Source organism: Periplaneta americana, chromosome 8, assembly GCF_040183065.1.
Source record: "Periplaneta americana isolate PAMFEO1 chromosome 8, P.americana_PAMFEO1_priV1, whole genome shotgun sequence".
In the NCBI taxonomy this organism is placed as follows: Eukaryota; Metazoa; Arthropoda; class Insecta; order Blattodea; family Blattidae; genus Periplaneta; species Periplaneta americana.
Window position 1 is genome coordinate 77,681,425 of NC_091124.1, and position 27,242 is coordinate 77,708,666.

Below are 27,242 nucleotides of genomic sequence, written 5' to 3' on the forward strand. Positions count from 1 at the left end.
TATATTTAACAAGAAAACTTACGCCCATTAGTGTGGAGTTGGTTACAGGAACGATCTTCCCAGCCATGAAATTTAGTCCTTTATTTGAAACAGACATGATAAATAATATGCATCGCTGATACGGGACCGGGCTACCAATCCAGTCGGAGGACCATGCTGCATTTTTCATGGCTTCATACTGAAATAATAAAGGAAGATTTCAGAAGAATCTCGAAAAGAAAGCCTTTCCCCCCATTTAATAGCAAAATATTTAAGCATACGTTTTTATTCATAGGAAAATATAATTCAGAAATAACAACACAAAAATGCCAAGTACAAAAAAGTAAAAAACACTACCGTACTGCATTATGGATATGCAACTGTAACTTTTTCCGAAGAGATTATCTTAAGTAAAGTACAAAATGTGAAAAGTGAAGCAATGTACAGTAGTGGCAAGAAAACGGGACCGACAGAATAAACAAAGGGGCTCATTTGAGCCACTGCGCATGCCACGCCCGCATTCACAAAATAGCGAGTAATCTATTGAAATTGTTATAGTTTCGACTGCTGACGTAGCCCATTTCCAAAGCTATTAGATAATAAGCTGGTAAAATTCATGTTCTACGAATAAGTTAATTAAGTAGTAAAATATCGCTGCAATGAAAAAGTATTGGGAATAAATTTAAATAAGGAACAAAACAGCGTTTCCTTCTCAGACAGGATTCGAACCACGAAAGTCTTAACTACCGGTCGGTCCGGTTTTTTTTGCCACTACTGTACATTGCGTGGCAAAAGTCTGTCCGCAGTAAACTCAGAGGCGCTTGGGATCGCTGAAGTTGGCAGAACTAAGACAAGGCGAGGGAGCAGCTGTGCGGGCCTTGATGTAGAGCAGATAGTAATTTAGTACGCGTATATACGTCGCTAAGTTTAGCGGAATTCGTTGCCAACGTAACTGATTATAAGTGAGTGTACTAGCGCATCGTCCTCTCTGCGGAGAAACTTATGCCACGCATTGTACTTAATTATATGTCTTGTTAAAATATATCAAGAACAGAAATGCATATAAATAAGAATGGACCAATGTAAGGAGTTATAAAAATCATGGTGCTTATACACTATAATATTCCTAATATAAGGGACCGTATCCATAGCACTACAAGCGCAAGCGAGTTTCATAATTTTCATACGAGCGTCTTAATTACCATTATAGGCAAGTTCATACGACTTTTTTATGCTCGACCATATTTCTAACTTGAAATTATTCAGAAGTATTATTTTATTTGTATCTGACTCAAAATCGGAAGTGACCTTGTGCATAGCTCGTGTGAGATGTGCGCAGACGCGAAAGTATCGATTTTTTCCGAGGAACAATAATGTCATTGACCTTGATGTAGAGAATAACATGAACTAATTTTGGTATAACCTGGAAATTGATTTAGAATTGAAAAATGAGATGACAAATTGAATTTATTTGAATATTATTTACAATTAACGCTAATTATTATAGTAACAGAACGTAACCTTCTGTGACAGTATTGGATTTCCAGCCTCCGTGACGTTTCCCTCGTTATCTTTCTATTGCATATCCGAGAATAATCGAAAACCTGAACTGTAATGAATAGGTGTACTTTAATGACATGCATTAAAGTACTGCTACCAGGTGTATAATTACTACATTTCGGCATGGTCGAGCATAAAAAAATATTATTGCCATATAACTCACTCCTTTTTCATAGCACGATAGATTTGCCGATGGAGTATGAAAGTCATTTTTACGAGTTTTTATGATATGCATTGTTCAAGTTCTCACGATTACATGCGAGGAATTATTTGAATTTTGAAAATCTTATAAATATTATTGATTATATTAATTTGCAACATTCTCTCTCTTCATGTAAGATTCTGCACTTCCCGACATCTGTACAATAATAGTAAAATTGTTAATCACCTCTTTTAAAAACCAATAATTAAAATTAAATAAGATTTTTGCCAATCTCTGACCAGCGCGATCGTCCAATATCTTCAAGTTGCTGGACTTCTAAAATTAACAAGGTTATATTTAAAATATTTTAGGTTTATCTCACTTGATTATATGAAACTATATTAGGCATAATCAAGGATTCATTAAATATTATACATCATCATAATCTATATTTTTCTCAGTGTAATGTAAAGTGGTATATAATAATATTTGTAACAATATTAATTGAATATGAATATAAAAACCATCCTTTAATTACATTATTCTGAATTTTATAATAATTTATTAAATTTCAGAACTCCTGAGGGCATCGATATAAAATTCACTGCTGTCAAATTTTAATTTATGTAGCCTGTATTATATATACATATTTATTGCTATTCAAAAAACTGAAATATTAAATTTTAATATCAAATTCATATATTTCATCATAATTTCTGGTAGTAATGTCCACACTAACCAAGAGAATTGTTGTTACTTTCATAGAAAACATGATACACATAAATAACTTACCACCAAAATTCAATAAATTCTGTTACATTAAGGATAATTTTTGTTTACTAGTCGAATTAGCAGTATGAATAATAGTGTAATGCTCACGAACTTGTATTATCTCAATTAGATTTTGTGTCTCCGAATAAAGGTATGGGATAACCATCGTGATATTAACATTTCTTAGATTCTCACATTCTTCCAAATTATAGGGTAGAATGATAGTGGCTTATTAAAATTTATGAATAATTGTGGTATATTTTTTACATACTTAGGAAGGCACCTCGTTGCCAAATACATCACAGTGAGAAGGCATACATTGAAAACTAAGATTTTTGTTGATATGCTGGATGATGTAGAAAGACTTATGAATATAATATCTTCATTCCTTTCCTATAACATTTTAGAAGCAACAGCATGTAGCCTATTACGCAAATCTTTAATTAAAAGCACAATTCGTCACACATTAACTATCGGTCAGAAATCGCACATGTCACATAAATTAAATTCGTGATAGAATTGCGATTAGCTACGTGACTAACTAAAGTCACTTTTCTTTAAATATCGCTACGGTTTCTATTGTTTTAAAACTTTTAAGTGAATAGTTTCCTCTCACCTATAAATTTAGCGTGGAATATTTTAAGCATGGACAGGAAATATTTATTTATTTATTTATTTACTTATTTATTTTTCTATATTTACCGATTTATTTATTGATTTATAAATGTAATTATTGATTTATTTAGATATTTATTGATTTATCGATTTATTGAAATATTTATTGATTTATCGATCGATCGATTTATTTATTTATTTATTTACATATTTATTTACTTATTTATTCGAGTTAAGGCCATGAGGCCTTCTCTTCCAAACTACCAGAAGTGAAATACACAAAGAAATAATTACAAAAATAGTAATATTAATAGTCATACTTAAATATAAACATCATTTTCATGCACATTAGCAAGCTTACATATAATGAAATATCGACTAAACATGATACATAATTACGTGATTTACATTTCATATCTTAATCCTACTTTATGATAGGCCTAAATGACAATTTATACAAACACAAAAATAAAATATAAAAATCGGCTAACGCTCACAAATCAATTCCATGTAAATGTATGCAATTCTTAATTCTTAATTTAAATTGATTAACCGTTCGACAATCCCTGACATGAAGAGGTAAGGAGTTCCATATGCGACAAACTGACACGGTGAAAGAGGATGAATAGAAAGAGGTACGGTGACGAGGAATGGCTGATGTTGAATCCGTAACGTTGTAAGATACTGAAATAAGATTCACTAAGAGAAATAAAAATGAAAAACAAAATTAACCCATCCGAGACATATGTATAATAAACACGGAATCCAAATAATTGCAAATCTACGCTTAGAGTGTAACTCCAATATTTCCCATGATGTAAGTTCAGAACCATCAATTCATTCAAACCAACCTATAGAATGGAGTGAAGTTCAGATAAACAGTGTATTTTTTATTAGGTTATTTTACGACGCTTTATCAACATCTCAGGTTATTTAGCGTCTGAATGAGATGAAGGTGATAATGCCTGTGAAATGAGTCCGGAATCCAGCACCGAAAGTTACCCAGTATTTGCTCATATTGGGTTGAGGGAAAACCCCCTGGTAGAGGGGCAGAGAAGGCCTGACGGCCTTATCTCTACCAGGTTAAATAAATAAATCTAAATCTAAATCTAAAATCTACATTTAGATTCAACGAACCCATATGAGAAAAACAACTACATTTGGGAAGCAATCTTCTTTGCCTTTTGATTAACTAACATTTATATTCGTGTGTTTCTATGAAGTATAGCTATATAATTTGATTCAAAATTATTCTAGGAAAACTGACCACGGTTCTGTTGATTACAGTGAGAATAAAATTGGACATCTTCATTTTGCAAAAAAAATACTGGTCATACTATAAATTATTCGTCACACTTGTTCGTCACCAAGAATTTTGTTCACATGCTGAATATTTGCCATACCTTTCACTCTGTGAGCAATCAATCAATAAACAGATGTATTCTATTTTATTAATTACAATCAATTCGTCATATACACATTATTTTCTCAACTGAAGTACATGAATTCGGTTTGTAAAAAAAATAGTCTAATATAAATAGTAAAGCATGGTTCCTGAGAGATTATGTGCTATCAAACGCATGTAAATTATTTCTTTCTGCTTTGTTTAATTCATACCGCTGTACTTCAATGCTCCTTCGGTCTGGTGGTATGTTTTTTTTTAGTTAACATTTCCTTCACTAGTCGTAGCATGCAATTAATTTATTTTATGGAAGTGATAGGTTCTTTTGTATGTCCGACCCTTCTCTTTCATGTTTCTGTACACTGTTTATGTTCACACCTGTGGAGTAACGGTTAGCGCGTCTGGCCGCGAAACCAGGTGGCCCGGGTTCGATTCCCGGTCGGGGCAAGTTACCTGGTTGAGTTTTTTTCCTGGGTTTTCCCTCAACCCAATATGAGCAAATACTGGGTAATTTTCGGTGCTGGATTCCGGACTCATTTCACAGGCATTATCACCTTCATCTCATTCAGACGCTAAATAACCTGAGATGTTGATAAAGCGTCGTAAAATAACCTAATAAAAAATACACTGTTTATCTGAACTTCACTCCATTCTATAAGTTGGTTTGAATGAATTGATGGTTCTGAACTTACATCATGGGAAATATTGGAGTTACACTCTAAGCGTAGATTTGCAATTATTTGGATTCCGTGTTTATTATACATATGTCTCGGATGGGTTAATTTTGTTTTTCATTTTTATTTCTCTTAGTGAATCTTATTTCAGTATCTTACAACGTTACGGATTCAACATCAGCCATTCCTCGTCACCGTACCTCTTTCTATTCATCCTCTTTCACCGTGTCAGTTTGTCGCATATGGAACTCCTTACCTCTTCATGTCAGGGATTGTCGAACGGTTAATCAATTTAAATTAAGAATTAAGAATTGCATACATTTACATGGAATTGATTTGTGAGCGTTAGCCGATTTTTATATTTTATTTTTGTGTTTGTATAAATTGTCATTTAGGCCTATCATAAAGTAGGATTAAGATATGAAATGTAAATCACGTAATTATGTATCATGTTTAGTCGATATTTCATTATATGTAAGCTTGCTAATGTGCATGAAAATGATGTTTATATTTAAGTATGACTATTAATATTACTATTTTTGTAATTATTTCTTTGTGTATTTCACTTCTGGTAGTTTGGAAGAGAAGGCCTCATGGCCTTAACTCGAATAAATAAGTAAATAAATATGTAAATAAATAAATAAATAAATCGATCGATCGATAAATCAATAAATATTTCAATAAATCGATAAATCAATAAATATCTAAATAAATCAATAATTACATTTATAAATCAATAAATAAATCGGTAAATATAGAAAAATAAATAAGTAAATAAATAAATAAATAAATATTTCCTGTCCATGCTTAAAATATTCCACGCTAAATTTATAGGTGAGAGGAAACTATTCACTTAAAAGTTTTAAAACAATAGAAACCGTAGCGATATTTAAAGAAAAGTGACTTTAGTTAGTCACGTAGCTAATCGCAATTCTATCACGAATTTAATTTATGTGACATGTGCGATTTCTGACCGATAGTTAATGTGTGACGAATTGTGCTTTTAATTAAAGATTTGCGTAATAGGCTACATGCTGTTGCTTCTAAAATGTTATAGGAAAGGAATGAAGATATTATATTCATAAGTCTTTCTACATCATCCAGCATATCAACAAAAATCTTAGTTTTCAATGTATGCCTTCTCACTGTGATGTATTTGGCAACGAGGTGCCTTCCTAAGTATGTAAAAAATATACCACAATTATTCATAAATTTTAATAAGCCACTATCATTCTACCCTATAATTTGGAAGAATGTGAGAATCTAAGAAATGTTAATATCACGATGGTTATCCCATACCTTTATTCGGAGACACAAAATCTAATTGAGATAATACAAGTTCGTGAGCATTACACTATTATTCATACTGCTAATTCGACTAGTAAACAAAAATTATCCTTAATGTAACAGAATTTATTGAATTTTGGTGGTAAGTTATTTATGTGTATCATGTTTTCTATGAAAGTAACAACAATTCTCTTGGTTAGTGTGGACATTACTACCAGAAATTATGATGAAATATATGAATTTGATATTAAAATTTAATATTTCAGTTTTTTGAATAGCAATAAATATGTATATATAATACAGGCTACATAAATTAAAATTTGACAGCAGTGAATTTTATATCGATGCCCTCAGGAGTTCTGAAATTTAATAAATTATTATAAAATTCAGAATAATGTAATTAAAGGATGGTTTTTATATTCATATTCAATTAATATTGTTACAAATATTATTATATACCACTTTACATTACACTGAGAAAAATATAGATTATGATGATGTATAATATTTAATGAATCCTTGATTATGCCTAATATAGTTTCATATAATCAAGTGAGATAAACCTAAAATATTTTAAATATAACCTTGTTAATTTTAGAAGTCCAGCAACTTGAAGATATTGGACGATCGCGCTGGTCAGAGATTGGCAAAAATCTTATTTAATTTTAATTATTGGTTTTTAAAAGAGGTGATTAACAATTTTACTATTATTGTACAGATGTCGGGAAGTGCAGAATCTTACATGAAGAGAGAGAATGTTGCAAATTAATATAATCAATAATATTTATAAGATTTTCAAAATTCAAATAATTCCTCGCATGTAATCGTGAGAACTTGAACAATGCATATCATAAAAACTCGTAAAAATGACTTTCATACTCCATCGGCAAATCTATCGTGCTATGAAAAAGGAGTGAGTTATATGGCAATAATATTTTTTTATGCTCGACCATGCCGAAATGTAGTAATTATACACCTGGTAGCAGTACTTTAATGCATGTCATTAAAGTACACCTATTCATTACAGTTCAGGTTTTCGATTATTCTCGGATATGCAATCGAAAGATAACGAGGAAAACGTCACGGAGGCTGGAAATCCAATACTGTCACAGAAGGTTACGTTCTGTTACTATAATAATTAGCGTTAATTGTAAATAATATTCAAATAAATTCAATTTGTCATCTCATTTTTCAATTCTAAATCAATTTCCAGGTTATACCAAAATTAGTTCATGTTATTCTCTACATCAAGGTCAATGACATTATTGTTCCTCGGAAAAAATCGATACTTTCGCGTCTGCGCACATCTCACACGAGCTATGCACAAGGTCACTTCCGATTTTGAGTCAGATACAAATAAAATAATACTTCTGAATAATTTCAAGTTAGAAATATGGTCGAGCATAAAAAAGTCGTATGAACTTGCCTATAATGGTAATTAAGACGCTCGTATGAAAATTATTAAACTCGCTTGCGCTCGTTTCATAAATAAACATACTCGCGTCTTAATTACTATCATTATAGGCTCGTTGCATAATGTACTATAATAGCCTCCCTATGGATATGAAAAATCAAACTCAAAACATAAGATTATTTAGGGCCAAATTAAAGAAATACCTCATTTCTCACGCCTTCTATTCTGTAGGTGAATTTATTACATTCAACAATGCTGTATGAATATTAAATCTCCGTCGTGCAATAAGTATCGATACTAATCCCTTGTGTTATACTAGTATAGTATTGTAAAAGTCTTGTCTATACAGTATATTTTAGCTAGACTGAGACTATAATTAAGACTTTGTAGTACAATAAGAATTTTTTGACATTTACATTTTCTAGCTGCGAAGCAATGTACGATACCATGGAATGTAAATAATACAATGCAGTATAAAGTAGGTAAGTTCTGTTGCTTATGGGATATTAAGTGTTACCGAAGAATTTTAGTGTTTCTTATAATTTAATAACGTGATATATTTATCTGAAAAAGTGTTACCTCTTCTGATAATAGGGTTCCAAAACCGCAGAATATAGATGTTCCTATTATCACCAACATATAAATAGCAACACATTGTGAAAAGTCAGGCACATCTTCCAGGCTCTGCAACGATAAGAATGCAATTTACATGGACAGATACAATATAAATGAAGTAGTTGATTTCCACTCAGTAAAGCTCAAAGGTAATTAACATAAATATCATTGTCAAATGAGATAAAGTATTATTGGCTTAACACAGTACGAATCTTGGGATTGCCGACGAAGTTCCCGCAGGCTGCTCTCGGCAAGCGACAGCGTAATAGTCTAGACCAGGCCTGCAGGACCCGTAAGTAGGGGAAATATGACGTCAGCCTCACTCCACTTCTATTGTGGATGATCGGCTTCCGCGTAGAGTCATTTACATTCTCTGCCTGAGCAAAAATCCATCAGTAGTGGCATGTAATTTTTAAAAAATATTGTAAATTCATTGTATTTATAATGCGTTATCTCGTTTCAAGGTTTACAATTATGCTAGATTTCCTGACTGTAGTTTCTTTGAGATTTCTTTGCACCTAACCTAATTAGATTTTCGAAAACTTTCCTCCTGTCATCAACTACGGAAATATAAATTTATAGCATTTAAGTAATGAAGCTTGAAAGTGACTATTAATTTCAATTCAAAATGAACACAACGAGTGACGTCCTTAATTTAACAGTATATAAATAAATAATCAATATACAATTCGTAATAATGAACTTACCCGAAAGTTTGTACATTCCATAATTTTTAATAAGGGCTTTGTTGAAATGTGGTTTAATATTGAAATGACGAGAAGAAATAAATTAATTGGGACAAAGTAAACGAGCAATTCTTTCGTCTTCAACAACAAAATAATCATATTCCCATTTCCTTTGGAAGTAGTATTTCTTCACGGGTTTAGATTTTGCCATGTTCCAGTTCTCTTTAAACGGCTGTACACGTATTTATTTATTTATTTATTTATTTATTTATTTATTTATTTATTTATTTATTTATTTATTTATTTATTTATTTATTTATTTATTTATTTATTTATTTATTTATTTATTCATTCATTTATTTATTTATTCATTTATTTATTTTTTACTTATTTATTTAGCTGGAGTGCGTTACAATGTTGAATGACAGCATTTACATCCGGTCATACAGCTATCACTCGCTTATCAACGTACAATTACTAGTAAAACCAGTTAAGACCAGTAATGCAAATTTTGTAAAAGCAGGAATTAAAAATTTTTATTAATGCACGAAAAATCACAATAAATTCTTCAAATAAAGTAGCTAATTGGTTTGTTGCCTGCATGGAACATTTCGGACTTATTTCATTTTAGTAGAATGCAGAGCACGGAAAGACTAGTCTAACTTAATTTGCTCAAAAAGTGTACTTTACTTAATCGCCTTTACTAGTAATAGGACGATATACACATAGGTAGAACGTCTTATATTTTATGCACAAATACATTTTAAACTTTATTTTACATATCTTTTAACTTATTTATTTCCCTCATTCATTTTTCTCTTACTTTCTAAAGACATGTTCCTAAGGATTTTATTATCTGTTCATTTGTAATTCTTGATAGCGTATTGTATACCTGCCGCCGCGAGAATTAATCTTGATGCAGCCGAGCGCAACTAGAATGTCATGACCGCACTGGTAGAAAAGGTGGGTGGGGTAATAAGGGGTAGCAAGCAGTCGCTCTCAGGAGCTACAGTTCTGCAGGTCTGGTCTAGACTTTACTCGGCACAGGAAAAAAAAAAAGCGCACGCAATGTGCTCGAAATGTTAATCAGAATACAACGCTAATTGAAGGTCTAAAACACAAAACCTCCGAAAAAAACTCATTACATTAATCGAATTATGTGCTGTCTGTACTCTGATTCAAATCCTCGCTGACGTGGTTTTTGGGTCCCGATTCTGAATCTCTTCTCGGATGGCTTGTACGAAAACCGGGTGCCACTGATTGTTCATTTTTATAACGAATCAGTAAGTACAGTGGAGTCTCTCCATTGAAATCTTCTGTTATGGAAACTTCTAATTTGGAAAGCTAGCTGACTCCTCCCACTACAGGAACACCACTCAATACGTTACTGAGAAGGCGATCGCTTTGCTCATGCTCGACGTTGACATCAAAGGTGACAGTAAAGTAGAAGAAACAAATTCATTTTCACTTATCTATGCGTGATAATACAGACTGACACGGGGACATCATTTAATTTTTACTAACATTGCTACTATTAACCTGGCTATATCTTTGGATCAAAGATTAAGGACCGGAAACACCGTTTGCTACCCCCTTCCACGACTGGAGTTCAATGATACTGGCGTAATATACAAACATATCACTTTACTAGGTGAAGGAGGGAAGAAAAGTAGTTCATCCATTTACGTAAACTAGGGAATATCGCGATTTTGAGTTTGATAATTTTCATTAGGTTTTTGTTTAAATAAAATACAGTGTTTACTTACTTACTTACTGGCTTTTAAGGAACCCGGAGGTTTATTGCCGCCTTCACATAAGCCCGCCATTGGTCCCTATCCTGAGCAAGACTAATCCAGTCTCTACCATCATATCCCACCTCCTTCAAATCCATTTTAATATTATCTTCCCACCTCCCCAAAGGTCTTTTTCCCTCCGGCCTCCCAACTAACACTCTATATGCATTTCTGGAATCGCCCATACGTGCTACATATCCTGCCCATCTCAAACGTCTGGATTTTATGTTCCTAATTATGTCAGGTGAAGTATACAATGCGTGCAGCTCTGCGTTGTAAAACTTTCTCCATTCTCCTGTAACTTCATCCCTCTTAGTCCCAAATATTTTCCTAAGAACCTTATTCTCAAACACCCTTAATCTCTGTTTCTCTCTCAAATTGAGAGTCCAAGTTTCACAACCATAAAAAACAACCGGTAATATAATTGTTTTATAAATTCTATCTTTCATCAAAATACAGTACAGTATTAACAATGAGTGTTTTTACTCACGAACTGAGCTTTCCATGCCGACGTATTCATAATGCAGTGTATATTATACTGTCCACAACATATTAGCGTACACTATATGGGATGAAGTTAAATTGAAAACTAATCATAATATGGATATTTAAACACATTTTTGAAAATGGTGGCCGATCATTTAGATATAGGCTTCAGTTCTAATGTGCATATTATCGCTCTATAGACTATTGTACGTAATTCCAATTACCAAGTTCGTACTTCGTATCAGTAACTCACGTTGAAATAATTCTGTACCTACTCTATAAAAGAGACCTTACGTACTGTAAATTCAGTCTTCACTTCTCCCCGATCCCAAAAGATAAAATCACTCGGACATGCTATCTACTGTCCGTCCTAGTGGTTACGTCGCAGCGTCGTAGAATGGGAGGAAATCACGTGAGAGTTAATTACTTAACGAGATCCTTTTATTTAAGTTATTTTAAGCAATTGTATGGGTATAATATTACGTGGATGTCCAATTCCTAACATAAATTAATGTTCTCAGAAAAGAACTAAGACAGCCCAGCCACTAGCATTTACAGAGAGGCGAATAGAAGCAGGTTAGGGAAAACGGGATGCGACGTAAATAAATGGAAAATGATGTAATATTGAAAGCTCTTTCGTCACTGGAAAACGCGAACATTTTTTTGGAACGTAATGTTTACTAAGATATGCGGTCTTGGATCTGTGTGGAGGACGGTTGAACTTCATTAGTAGAAGGGGTGGGAGTGAATTACATTCAAAAACGTAGGTATAATAAAAATAGAAGTAAGAATAAAATGATGTCTCTGTATGAGAATTATTTTAGCATCTAAATAATTATACATACATATACATACATACATACATACATACATACATACATACTTACATACATACATACATACATAATACATACATACATACATACATACATACATACATACATACATACATACATACATACATACATACATACATACATACATACATACATACATACATACATACATACATACATACATACAACTATTAGGAGAAGAATTTTTAATAACGTATACAAATATGAGAGTAAATAATTATGGAAGTAACTCTTCTAAATTAAAAAAAAAATGTTTCAACATTAACGACAAAAATATATGTTTCAAGTGATTTAGACTGATACCCTTTCGTAATATATTTACTCAGACAAAAAATTAAGTTGAAACATGTAAGAAATTTGCTGCATGGTTCCTCCAATGCTTAAAGACAAGTACATCATCCTCAGTAATACTGTACAGTAGTGGCAAAATAAAAAAACCAGACCAACACTTGTGGCTGATTTCAGAGTCACAGATTCAAATTTTGCTAATTACAAAACATCCATCTTGTATAATTAATTGTAACAATGAAATTTATTGCAGTTGTTCGATTCTTACCGTCTTTTGTTTCCTTCAGTGCCTTAAACTCACAGACAAAAAAACTTTGAGAGTTTTATTTTCATCTGGTATCAATATTATATTTCTACCTCTATTCGGCAAAGATTACTGCGTATTTTTACATTAAATAGCAGTACATACCTCTGCCTTCATTATCCATATTGAAATTACCACAGTTTGACACAATGCACAGCACAGGATTTTTTGTATCGGCTACAAGGGTCGGTCCAGTTTTTTTGCCACAACTGTACATAGTATTAAAGCAGTAAATAGGCCTAGTGTTTGTACTCACCCTGTTGCTTACGGCCCGCCCTCTGTTTGAGTTCGTTGCTTGGCAGTGATTGCATCGCCAAGGTAAGGTCGGACACACAATACCAATAACGTAGTACATAGTACGTACAAATGTATTAAATGACCTTTGATTGGCTAATAGTTTTTAACCCCATTTATGAACAACGAAGTGACTCCACGGTATTTATTGTCCTGATATTTTAGCAGGATCTGTTTTCGGCCAGGAAGCAGTTTTTGACTTTCATCATTTTACAATCGTCTTCATATCGCTTGCTTGTATAGTCCGACCATCGGATCTGTGCCCCCGTAAGATATGCGAACTGAACCTTAATTCCTTTTCAGCCTCGGCAATTCATTTCTCTCCCTGTATTCCTATTTCTCTCTTTCTATCCCTCTCTCTTTCTCTCCCCCACTACACACAATTTTGAGCCTTCTTGCGGGACAGTTTATTTGCACTTGGAGTCCAGTGTTGTCAATTCAACATGAATACTGTAGCACGGAGTGGTGAAAGAAATGTTATTAAGCAAATAATAGCATTTTGCATAAGTCAATCAGCATCATTAGACGTACTTAAATTAAATTATGAATAAGTAATAATTAACCTTACATTATTAGAAGCAATATTCAAGAGACATGACACTGTTTGACGGAAGTTTGGCAACATCCCTATTTGGCAAGTTTCGTGGCCTGCTGTTTGACGTAGTGGGAGAGAAACGGGTGGAATGGGGTGAGTAGAGGCGTTAACTTTTCCAAGAACGACGACAGCGCTGAAGGGGCATAGATCCCATGGTCCGACAATATTCTTGTTATGATTAACAACTTTTCTTTTGAATGTACTGTAGAACAGCGCATTTTTATGTCTTATAAATTCATTAAGTATGAATCTGCAGGGGTCGTTACAGGAGAGTTTCGTGAACAATTTCCCGGTTGTGAGTTACAACACGTTCCAGAATTTATATGTACAGTCAGTAAAAAATATCTCCGTACACCAAGCTCGCATATAAACATTTGTGAAAAAATCTGATTAAATATATAGCAAAAAAAAATAAATTTTATTATTTCGTAAAATATACTCTGTTTTCGGTTAATACCTACAGAAAACAGCGCAGTTACCTCTGTAGATTTTATTGTAAACACAACACAACTCAAAACTAAAGGAGAGTACATAAAGTCTCCGTACGGACAGCACTGGTGTTAGAAAACCTGTGTTTGTTTTTGTTCAGAAAGCTACAGGGTCAGTATAGAGTTGCCTGTGACTGTAGTAAGGTAAGACGCAGCAAAACGTGTGACTACAATGGAAATACCAATACCAAATAGAGAGTTAAATTAAGTTGAGAAAGGAGGGACAGTCGATAAAAAATAGCAAAAAATGTAAAAAAAAAAAACCCTCTTCTGTACAATATGTGTCTGAAAGGTACAATGACACGAAATAACTGGTTAGTAGGGTGTCGATCAGAACGATCCAAGAAACTGGAATCCAACAATAGACGGGCAGTATTGAGATCCCTCAGAGAAAATCCAAAGATAATTGCACAGGGATTGACGGCCATGGTTAAAGAAGATTATGGGGTAAAGGTGGTATCTCAGCCTATAAGAAAAGTCATAAAAGACGAAAGTTACCACAGCTGAGTTGTCCGAAAGAAGCCCTATGTGAGCAACGTCAACAAACAGAAGGGATTGGCTTTCGCAAAGGAGCATGCTAACAAACCGCAGGACTTCTGGAATTCAGTCATAATCTTCAGTGATTCGGATGGTAGGGCAATGGTATGGAGAAAGCCAAGTGAACAATTACAGAGCAAGAATTTGTGCTCTACTGTAAAACATGGAGAAGGTAGGCTAGTGTTTTTGTTTGGGGCTGCATGAGTGCTGCAGATTTGGGAAATTTGTTTTTTGTGGACGGAACTGGGTACAATATTTGAACATTCTGAAGGAAAACCTACACGATAATGCTGAAAAACTCAACATCAGTGAGACATTTATCTTTCATCAAGACAATGACTCTACCTCAAATATAAAGCTCTGGTTATTGTACAATACAAAAAACAGCTCTATACCCCTCCTCAATCTCCCGACATGATCCCCATAGAACATGTATGAGATGAAATGGAACGAAGGCTGAAAAAACACAAGATAAGAAGCAAGCAACAATTGAAGGAAAAATTCTAAACGAATGGGGCAACATTGAGCCAGAGAAAACAAGATGACTAGTACAAACAATGCCTTAAAGGCATGAGGGATGCAATAAAAACAAAAGGAGGTCCAACTGATCGCTGAATGAAGAGTGGTTGGTGATTTGAATGCATATAAACTGTAGTGTACGGAGACTTTTGTTTTATTATGTTTTTGGTTTTCAGTTTCATTTAATGTAATTTACAAGTTTGTTTGTTTATTTTTCAAACTATTGTATGTAATTCCGTTAGTATAAATCAGGATAATCTGTAGAAACGGAACAGCATGTTTTTGTTTTACTTTTGTATAAGTCATTATGTAAAAGAGAATAAATTGGTAGGTTGTACGGGGACATTTTTTACTCACTGTATATGCTACAGGCGTGATTCATCAGACTGAAAAGATTACTGGTCTTGTGTTTAGAAAATATCATACATGTAAATTTAAGGAGAACATGCTTTGGGAAAAATAGTTTGGAAAATTGAAATGTTGAAAATCTTATGTTTTGGGAGAAATAAATTAGGAAAAATAGGCCACAATGGACAGAAAAGGGTTATTGGAATGGTTTGCAAAAAAGTATGGCCAAAGTGAGGAATGAGGAAATACAAAGGAAAATGCAAGCAGATAAAGATGCTTTTCTTGTATACAAAGAAAAGAGATTACTTTGGTATAACAACGTGAGATTATCACACGGAAACCGATCAATGAATAGGGTGACTACTGGGGTCCCATGTATAGAGCAATGGTCGGCAAAGATTATGTCATATGAAATACCGCCGGTAAAATACAGTAACGGGGAAGATGGAAAGGGGGAAATATAAGAGAAGTAACGAAACACCTACATTATTGCAAGTTTTTCCGTGAGCAGAGACGAATATTGAACACACCCAAACTAAAGAAAAGTTGAGTTAAGTTTATGTCAATATAATAGGCTATATTTGTTCACTTCTTTTTCAGTTTTCTATGATTTGATTATTTCCTTTTCTGTTATTTTATACACAATTTAAATGTTAGGTTGGATATGTAATTAACTAATTAAAACTAGGAGTCAAGCTACATGTAGTGGATTTTAATTGGCCAACTAGGCACTTGGACAGTAATTGAGACTTGTTCAGACATAGTTTCTTGTAAATAGTACTCTTAATCTATCACAATAAATTTCAATATCCGGTAATTTCATCACTATAGAATTTTGTTATTCTAGGTTTAATTTGTAATTCAGTAAATACAAAAATATTCTTTGTTCTTAACTTCTATGATAAATTGTCTAGCTTTCATTAATCAGGTAATCTTTTCGTACTTTAATTTTTATTGTAATTGTAAATTTATATTACTTGTAATTTTATTCTCCATATTATAGTTGTAATCCCCTGGTAGAGGGCAGAGAAGGCCTGATGGCCTTATCTCTAACAGGTTAAATAAATACTAAATACTAAGAGGAGAGAAGATCATTCCTTACCCCTCTACCCTGCTTATGTGCTAAGGGGTTGACCACGAATGAAGAAATGGCTACCATTGATATAGAGGAAAAGAGAACGACCAAGAAGAAGATCATTCCTTGCCCCTTACTCTGCTTATGTGCTAAGGGGTTGACCCACGAATGAAGAAATGGCTACCATTGATATAGAGGAAAAGAGAACGACCAAGAAGAAGATCATTCCTTGCCCCTTACCCTGCTTATGTGCTAAGGGATTGACTCGCGAATGAAGAAATGTCAATTGATGTAGAGGAAAAGAGGACGATCAAGAAGATAATTTATGGATGAGGTTGATGAGTCTATGTGTGATGACTAGAGAATTAGAAGATGGAGAGTGGGAAAATCGGACATAATGGAAGAAGTTGTTAAATAAAGCAAAGCAGCGACAAATATGAAACCCTAATTGTAACGATAAAACACTAAATTGGTACTTTACCATTACTGCGGAAAAACTTGCCGAACATGAGGTAAGCAGAAAAATGAAGAAAACTCCAAACAGCATTACACTCAGCATATCTTGCAGTGTGTGTATATAACTGAAATAAAAAGATACTTGTTAATTGTAATGAAATATTGGAAACAAATTCTATGTTATAGCTTATTATTAAGGTAGACCTATACACTATAATCATGCAAGAATCGTATTTCAGATCAGAATTGAAGGGTTCAGAACCATAGTAGGTCAAGCGCCATTTACTAAAACCACAGAAAACAAGGTTTAAAATAAAGTCATCACCATAATTCAATGGAAACATATAGAAATTAATATAAAGTATACAAATTAAAACTAAATGATATGTCAATCTTCATTAAACTATGGTATTCACTTAACTTTAACCCTTGCTTTCTCCGTTCTTAATTAAAGGCGCTTGGCCCACTATGGCTCTGAACCCTTCAACTCATGTTCACTTCTCTAATCTATTTACAGTAATCTCACTAGAGATTTTGATTTATCTAGAGAAAATCAAAACTGGAATGGGACTTAATTGACTAATACACGCTTAGAAGAAAGTAAGTTATATAAATATCAAAAGAAATAAAATACTATAATACAGCACAATAGTAATTGAATTACTAAAACACTAAATTGTCTCAAAACTGTATTATTGTACCATTTCATCATTACAAATATTCCGCTAGATGGCAGTAGCCAATCTTCTTTTAACTCTATGGAGATTACTAGTCAACAAGACTTTTTTGATTCAGTTTCATTTTTATTAAAACAGTTACATTCCACTTCAATTATCAATATATACCAACAGACTCTGATACGTGACTATCCCTAATCCCATACAGCAGAAGCTATAACATAACCTAAATAATATAAACAAGATAAATGACAACATTTTTAATTATGGAAGATGAAATAAACGTGAATCATTTTAAAAGGCAAAATTATTGAAAGCACAATGTTGACAAACAAAGAAACAAATGCTGGACGGTGACAAAAACAAACAAATGCTAGGGAGGTGATAAAAACCAAATGATAGGGAGGTGATAAAAATTGTAGGATAAGCAAACATGATTGACTGAAACACTTCGTTCCGTTTTATTGATCAAAATTAGTATCACGTAGTAGGCCTAAGTGTAATAGTTATCAAAACTCGACAAGGGATCCTATCAATTACATATATTTATTCATATCATTAATTTCCATGTTTCAGTTATTAGTTCCTAGTATGAAATGATGTATAGAATCAACACTTTTATGAAAATAAATTTTTTAATCCACTGCTCGCCTCAGTTGAAAATGTCGTGATGGCGTCATCCTGTCCAAAGTAGCTACAGTGATAATATAATGGCGATATGGAATTTGTCGTGATAAGTATCAGGATTCGCCATATTATTATTTAACGTTCACTTTATAGATCCGGAAAGCCTCTGAAAAATTCCAACCAAGTAGTAAATCCAAGCGGTTATTGGACACACGCCCGATCGCAGCACAAGACCAGCAAACAAACGCATTACCGCGTACGTTACGCCGACAGCTTACAAGCAAATATCCTCATGAGGGCAGATAAAAAGTTGTTTTTATCTTCCACCATGTTAATAATGTCAAAACAAGTACTTCTACAAATTTTGGTCACCCGAGCGAAATTATGGGGGCCGTAAAAATAAGTTTCCCTGAGGCCGTTTATAAAAAGAAAACATAATTTCAATGGTAGAATTTATTGGAACAGGTACAGCAACTGTTGAGCTATTTTTCAACATATTCACCACTAAAATTTCGGCTAGGTATTCCGGACGCTAACAGACTGTCTAATGCAAGCAATGTCTTCTCTATTTGTTTAAAAGTGACATAAAATGGATTCTTTATTAAACAATAAGGAAGGACAATATACAAAGAGAATCCTGACAAAAAAAGAACTAGACGATAAGCGAACATTATTAATGCGAAGTCCGAATTCAAATTTTGAAGATGATTAGCACAGGAATTACATTGCACCGATCTGTTTTACGAGGATTCCAAATAAGTAAAACAGGCTTCGTTTTAAACAATAAGAAAAGACAATATGCAAAGAGAAGTCTGACAGAAAATATAGACGATATGAGAATATTATACCTGCGAAATCCGAATTGATATTTTCAAGCTGGGTAGCGCAGGATTTACTTTGCACCGATCTGTTTTACGAGGATTCGAAACATGTTAAACGGGTTCCGTTTTAAACAATAAGGAAAGACAATATGCAAAGAGAACCTTGACAAAAAACCTGAATAATATGCGAACATTAATCATGCGAAATCCGAATTCAAACTTTCGAGACGAGTAGCGCAGGAATTACATTACACCGATCTATTTTACGAGGATTCGAAATAAGTAAAACGGGCTCCGTTTTAAACAATAAGGAATGAATATATGCAAAGAGAACATTGACAAAAAAAACTGGATGATATGCGAACAATAATCATGCGAAGTCCGAATTCAAACTTTCGAGACGAGTAGCGCAGGAGTTACATTGCACAGATCTGTTTTACGAGGATTCGAAATAAGTAAAACGGGCTCCGTTTTAAACAATAAGGAATGAATATATGCAAAGAGAACATTGACAAAAAAACTGGATGATATGCGAACATTAATCATGCGAAGTCCGAATTCAAACTTTCGAGACGAGTAGCGCAGGAATTACGTTGCACCGATCTGTTTTAAGAGGATTAGAAATGAGTAAAACGGGCTCCGTTTTAAACAGTAAGGAAAGAATATATGCAAAGAGAACATTTACAAAAAAAAAACTGGATGATATGCGAACATTAATCATGCGAAGTTCGAATTCAAATTTTGAGACGAGTAGCGCAGGAATTACATTGCACCGATCTGTTTTACGAGGATTCAAAATAAGTAAAACGGGCTCCGTTTTAAACAATAAGGAATGAATATATGCAAAGAGAATATTGACAAAAATCTGGATGATATGCGAACATTAATCATTCGAAGTCCGAATTCAAACTTTCGAGACGAGTAGCGCAGGATTTACATTGCACCGATCTGTTTTACGAGGATTAGAAATATGTTAAATGAGCTCCGTTTTAAACAATAAGGAAAGATAATATGAAAAAGAGAACATTGACAAAAAAACTGGATGATATGCGAACATTAATCATGCGAAGTCCGAATTCAAATTTTGAGACGAGTAGCGCAGGAATTACATTGCACCGATCTGTTGTACGAGGATTCGAAATAAGCAAAACGGGCTCCGTTTTAAACAATAAGGAATGAATATATGCAAAGAGAATATTGACAAAAAAACTGGATGATATGCGAACATTAATAATTCGAAGTCCGAATTCAAACTTTCGAGACGAGTAGCGCAGGATTTACATTGCACCGATCTGTTTTACGAGGATTCGAAATATGTTAAATGAGCTCCGTTTTAAACAATAAGGAAAGATAATATGAAAAAGAGAACATTGACAAAAAAACTGGATGATATGCGAACAATAATCCTGCGAAGTCCGAATTCAAACTTTCGAGACGAGTAGCGCAGGAATTACGTTGCACCGATCTGTTTTACGAGGATTAGAAATGAGTAAAACGGGCTCCGTTTTAAACAATAAGGAAATAATATACGCAAAGAGAACATTTACAAAAAACAATGGGTGATATGCGAACATTAATCATGCGAAGTCCGGATTCAAATTTCGAGACTAGTAGCGCAGGAATTACATTGCACCGATCTGTTTTACGAGGATTCGAAATATATTAAATGAGCTCCGTTTTAAACAATAAGGAAAGAATATATGAAAAAGAGAACATTTACAAAAAAAACTGGATGATATGCGAACATTAATCATACGAAGTCCGAATTCAAATTTTGAGACGAGTAACGCAGGAATTACATTGCACCGATCTGTTTACGAGGATTCGAAATAAGGAAAACGGGCTCCGTTTTAAACAATAAGGAACGAATATATGCAAAGAGAACATTGACCAAATAACTGGATGATATGCGAACATTAATCATACGAAGTCCGAATTCAAACTTTCGAGACGAGTAGCGCAGGAATTACATTGCACCGATATGTTTTACGAGGATTCGAAATAAGTAAAACGGGCTCCGTTTTAAACAATAAGGAAAGACAATATGAAAAAGAGAACATTGACAAAAAAACTGGATGATATGCGAACATTAATCATACGAAGTCCGAATTCAAACTTTCGAGACGAGTAGCGCAGAAATTACATTGCACCGATCTGTTTTACGAGGATTCGAAATATGTTAAATGAGCTCCGTTTTAAACAATAAGGAAAGACAATATGAAAAAGAGAACATTGACAAAAAAACTGGATGATATGCGAACATTAATCATACGAAGTCCGAATTCAAACTTTCGAGACGAGTAGCGCAGGAGTTACATTGCACCGATCTGTTTTACGAGGATTCGAAGTAAGTAAAACTGGCTCCGTTTTAAACAATAAGATAATGTGCAAATGGAACTATGACAAAAAATACTAGAGGTAACTTATGGAAACATAACTTATGCGAAATCCAAATTCAAACTTTCAAGATGGGTAGCGCAGTAATTACATTGCACCGATCTGTTTTACGAGGATTCGGAATGCGTAAAAAAATGCTCCGTTTGAAACAATAAGGAAAGACAATGTGCAAAGAGAACTCTGACAGAAAATCTAGACAATATGAGAACATTATTCATGAGAAATACGAATTCTAAATTTTAAGAAGCAGGAATTACGTCGCACCGATCTGTTTTGCGAGGATTCAAAATTAATCTTTTTAAAGCAGGGATGTTAAAGCGCCTGCACAGCTTGCTCGAACACGTACAACATTTTCCTTATGAGCGATGATTGTACTTAATTTTTCTGATATGTGAAACTTGTTGGATTTGTATTGCTTGTAGTACGACACGTAATTCAGGCGTTTTGACACCCCTGCTATAAAGCGTCGGTATGTCTTCCGCTAGGGAACAGAGTGACTGACGGGGAGCGGCTTGCGATCACCTTAGCAAGGTCAAGTCTTGTTTGCCGCGCTCGAAAAATGTAAAAATCCCCTAGATATTGGAAGTAAAATTCTTGCAATATTTCTGTGAATAATTTCTTGCTAATATAATAATTTGGTTTTGTGTAATTAATATGATTTTAACAGTAAATTACATGTTCACGTAGGCCTATTAGGCTAATTCAGTTACGAGTGAAATTATATTTTGTTTTTACACCAAGACGGAGAAACTTCAATATAATTTCTCAGAATCAGTAATTGTGACACAATACGGATAAAAAATCTCTCATTTTCTCTTGCCCATGTAAATCATGAAAGAAATTTTAGAAAAAAATACGCACAAACGGTAACTCAAAGTTCATATAAATTGCATATAATGTCATAGAAGTCTAAGGAACTTGCCTTATTATTTCTTGGTGATGACGTATAATGACACTGAGTTCACTCTGCAGCCGACGGGCTTCGTGCACGTTCGTCTGATATTCGTTTTCAGGGTCTGTAACTGCTTTCGTATGATTCTGCTTGAGGTTTAACAAAGAGCCTCGGAGTTTCTCCAGTTGTGTGCATGCAATGCAAACTAGGAGTGCATACAGGTACGGTGTGATAAGAAATATGGTTCCAATCCTGAATGACGCTAGAAACTAAGGTAGAAAACAGTGTGACAATTAATAAAATTAATAATTATTGTAATTTGCACGTACATAATACATCGCTATCACCTTTACCATAGTACGAAATGTGTACAACATTACTAGCTAAGATCTATGTTTTGGCATTGTAGCCACGTTCCTGATATTTAAAAGGATATAATTGTTTACAAAATGCATAATTCTACACGATACACGTATTTTTCTCGATTTCAGACTTATTCCAGAAACACTTCCAAATAAGACAAACAGAAGTACAGTCATTTCCCATAACTGTGGTCCTGGAACACAACTATGGTCCACGATACAACTATTCAAAGAACATTGTAGGAGTAACATAGACTGTTCGTAGATAGCTGCAGTGACTTGACTTCAAACTACTGTACAAAAAAATATAGATAAACGAAGTACATTACTACGTTATGAAGCACAAAATTTGAATGGACCGTAGTTGTGTTCCAGGACCATAGTTATGGGAAATGACGGTACTAAATTATATCTGAAACTAGGATCGTTCAGACGACGCCTTGTTAAGTCTCTTTTAAGTCCGTGTACAGTTGTGAATACATTATATCGTCCAAAGAAATTATATTGCCTTCGGTGTTTCATTATATTCCCAGCTGTATTGTACACTAAATTAATTTTGACAATATAGCTCTCCAACATAGATATGAAGAGTCCACTGCAAGAATGATGGACGTCATTTGGAATACATTTTGCAGAAGCAATTGAAAGTTTGAAATGCTAAGCGCTCAAAGCTTAACTATGATTTTCCGATCATTGCTGGACAATGACTATCAGTGTTAATGCCATATAACTCTCTATGTACATCATATATGTCTTAAGCTATGCATTGACAGTCTTGGTTCATTTTCGACAAGAAAGTGACATCCATCATTCTTGCAGTGGACTCTCTTCATATATTAATACTGTGCAAACGCCAAATATCATCAATGACAATAATAGACACTAATTCTTCTAGATGTTCATGTTGTAAATATAAAACTTAGAAAATTTAAACTTTACAAGTGTCAACATATATTTAAAAGAGGTAATATACTTTTGGTGACCGGATGACATCACTTTGGCGTGATGCTTCGCTTTTGTCAGCTGCTAGTGATCTATGAAAGCAAAAGCATATATTTTTTAATACATTTTAACACTTTTCAAGTTTTAAAATTGTATATTTGAAAACATTAAATTTTGAGTAATTTAAATCATGTTTCACTGCAATTGTATTTTAAGGACGTCGTATTATTCACGTTATGAATAGCAATATCAATAGTAAATTTCATGAAGCTAAGTAAAACAAATCTCCTTACATTGTACAAAATGCTGTAAACATCGTAATATAACTAGCGTTTGTACTACTGACACTGCTAAAACTACAACTACCACCACCACCATTACTATGACTACTACTACTGTCAATAATAATAATAATAATAATAATAATAATAATAATAATAATGACATATCTTTAATAACATTGTAATAAGTACTAATATTAAAAATAATGAAGAAAATTACTAATATTATTGCAATTATTATCATTATTATAACTACTACTACCGTTATTTTACTGTCAATATTAAGTTTTAGTAAAGCAGTTGAAGAGAAGATTACCGAAATACTGTGAATTTTGTAAATGAAAGCCACGGATTGCTTAAAAGTCTTTGAAATAATTCAGATAAATAGTTTTAAAATATCAGGGTTCAATATTATGGAAAGTCAAAATACAAGTTAACTGTAATGTGAAATACTTAAATAATAATCTTTCCATTAAGTTCAGTAAATTAATAAATTTATATGAGATGATATCTTGTTGCATATTTTCAAAATCGCAATATTATCATCTAAATTATGTATTTATTGTTTTCGACATCGTTAGGCCTATAGCGGTTATACAATTCTTACCTTATTTAGTCAAGGAACGCCTGCGGATTAAATATTTTTACCCTTAACACTATATCACAAAGTCGTTTACTTGTACATTTTGGACTGACTCAAAACGTTATGTGTTCACCCGAACTGTTATTAAATATTAAATTATATTACACATATGTAAATGAGAGAAGTAAATAAAAAAAATTGCAATTCAAAAGTCAAAAGTCAAAACTCTACTTCTCTAACTTGAAAATATCTACTAGCTTTGGTATCTCAAATCGGCCAAATTTTGATCTCCATTTCTGGTGATCGTCGTTGCACTACTTATTTGCGTCAAGGCTTAAATATTGTTATTCAACGCGGAAATGCAATGACCGTTTTAGGTACTCTTCCAGCCCTTTGGACGAACTCTTTCTCCTGTAAAAATTTATTAAGTATTCTATGTGTAAATATTTGTATTTAGTGTGTAACTTTGTGAAGACAATATATTAATTTAAGAATAAGTTTAGTAATTCACATAGCAAAGAAAGAAACACTTACTTACCTGGATAAGTAGAATCAATTCGTACGTTGGACTAGTAGAAACGTCGAAGTAGTACCAAGCTGGATAAATCAGTTCTCTGATTGTTATAATTATTATTGTGGATTGGATGATATGGAACCCATAAAAGAAGTACATGATCTTTCTTCCGGTATTCTGAATTTGTAACATCAGTCCTGCCATGGTCACTTTTCCATCTTTATCGACCTTTGGCATCTCTTCCCAAGTGAAGGATTCAGTGAGAAGGAACAGATGAGTAATCACATCTCGCCGAAATCTGTTTTAAAACATAATTCAGAATTTGTTTTAAACTTTATGACTATTAAATTATTTATAAAAATAGACCATATATGTCATGCAATGCACAATACACCGTTTATACGTAACGATTCACATACTTGATTATCAAATATGAATTTCTGATATCTAATCTGCAATTAAAAACTTACTTTATAGAAACATTTTTCACAGTTTATGAATAATGTACATATTTTAAATATAGATTCCACTTGTCTTACAATATTTCAGCAATAGCATTTCAAATTTGTATTAGTATTAAATTATAACTTTACCTGTAATTTATTTCCATCCAAATTGTAATGAATGACATGAGATACATACGAACTGTCCGCATAGTGAGTTTCAGATCATCACTGTGAACATATATATGAGCCAGCATTGCCAAATTCGTTGAATAGGCACACAAGCCAAACGTTGAGTTACAAATTAGTTGTGGCAGAGATGTTTTGTTGGAGTTTATCGGAAATCCTACTAACTTTAAAAGGAGAAAAACAAACCGAAATCTTTTCTCAGCTGATTGTTTAATGCGCTGATTGTATGACCCCGTCATCCTGGAATGATTCTCTATAATCACCTGAAAAAGATACCAACAACGGACACAACAACGAAGAAGATTTTATCATTGCGCTGGCCCTTATATATTTTCGAGCATAGGCTATCATGAACAGTATAATTCATTATTAACCATAATGTCGTGAAATTCTTAGGGAGTTCCTATCGATGTAAGCGTCATCAATGAGGGTGGAGCTACAGAACAGTAATAGCGTTTCTAAACTTTCAAGTCTGAAGATAATTGACTGGTTCAAGAATATAAACTTTGATATTAATATCCTCACTAAAAAAAAATATTTATCTGTTTCCTCTTTACTCTTTTGATATCAGTGAAGCAAAAAAATATTAGATACACACGACTCCACAACTTCCGTAACTCAGAAAATTACTAGGTAAATGGAGTAACTTTTTTCTTTCTTATATAACATTTCATTATCATTACGAAATTTAGAGTTCCATGGTCATCCATAAATTATTACTTTGTTTTATTAGAAAATGTTTAGATAATGTATCTATTACTGAAGTCGACCTGGTTGGCGAGTTATTATAGCGCTGGCCTTCTATGCCCAAGGTTGCGGATTCAATCCCGGGCCAGGTTGATGGCATTTAAGTGTGCTTAAATGCGACAGTCTCATGTCAGTAGATTTACTGGCATGTAAAAGAACTGCTGCGGGACAAAATTCCGGCACATCCGGCGACGCTGATATAACCTCTGCAGTTGCGAGCGTCGTTAAATAAAACATATCATTTTTAACATTCTATTACTGAATGTATTGAGTACTCAGACGCAGTATTTTGTTAAGCTATAATTAGATATCTGCAGACATAGGAGTGATTTATATATTCGTATTATGCTACAGTCTCTTTACTTTGCTTTTAAAGCCTGAAATAAAGCGTCCTCGGAAATGGTATGGGAAATAATTACCTCATTCCACCTGTAAATGCAAATAGTATTCCTGTTATTGAAACGTAATAATTATTCCACAAATTTAAGAAGCAGCTATAGCTAATTATTCTTGTACACGAACAAACGCTTGGACTCGTCTTTCGGACACACGTTCACAAAACTTACCATCATTCAATTACGA

The 27,242-nt window shown here is 33.4% G+C and overlaps 1 protein-coding gene across 1 annotated transcript in view; it reads right to left on the reverse strand.

The window, feature by feature from the left end:
* The window catches only part of LOC138704313 (odorant receptor 42a-like), a 31,331-nt gene extending 14,025 nt beyond the window's left edge, over positions 1 to 17,306 (reverse strand). Inside the window, exons 1-3 of the mRNA XM_069832175.1 lie at positions 17,211 to 17,306; positions 8,424 to 8,528; positions 23 to 178 (exon numbers count right to left, since the gene is read on the reverse strand). Coding sequence (XP_069688276.1) covers positions 23 to 178; positions 8,424 to 8,528; positions 17,211 to 17,288 — 339 coding nt within the window. The 5' untranslated portion in view covers positions 17,289 to 17,306. The remainder of the gene's footprint in view (positions 1 to 22; positions 179 to 8,423; positions 8,529 to 17,210) is intronic.
* Between the last annotated feature and the right edge of the window lie 9,936 nt (positions 17,307 to 27,242).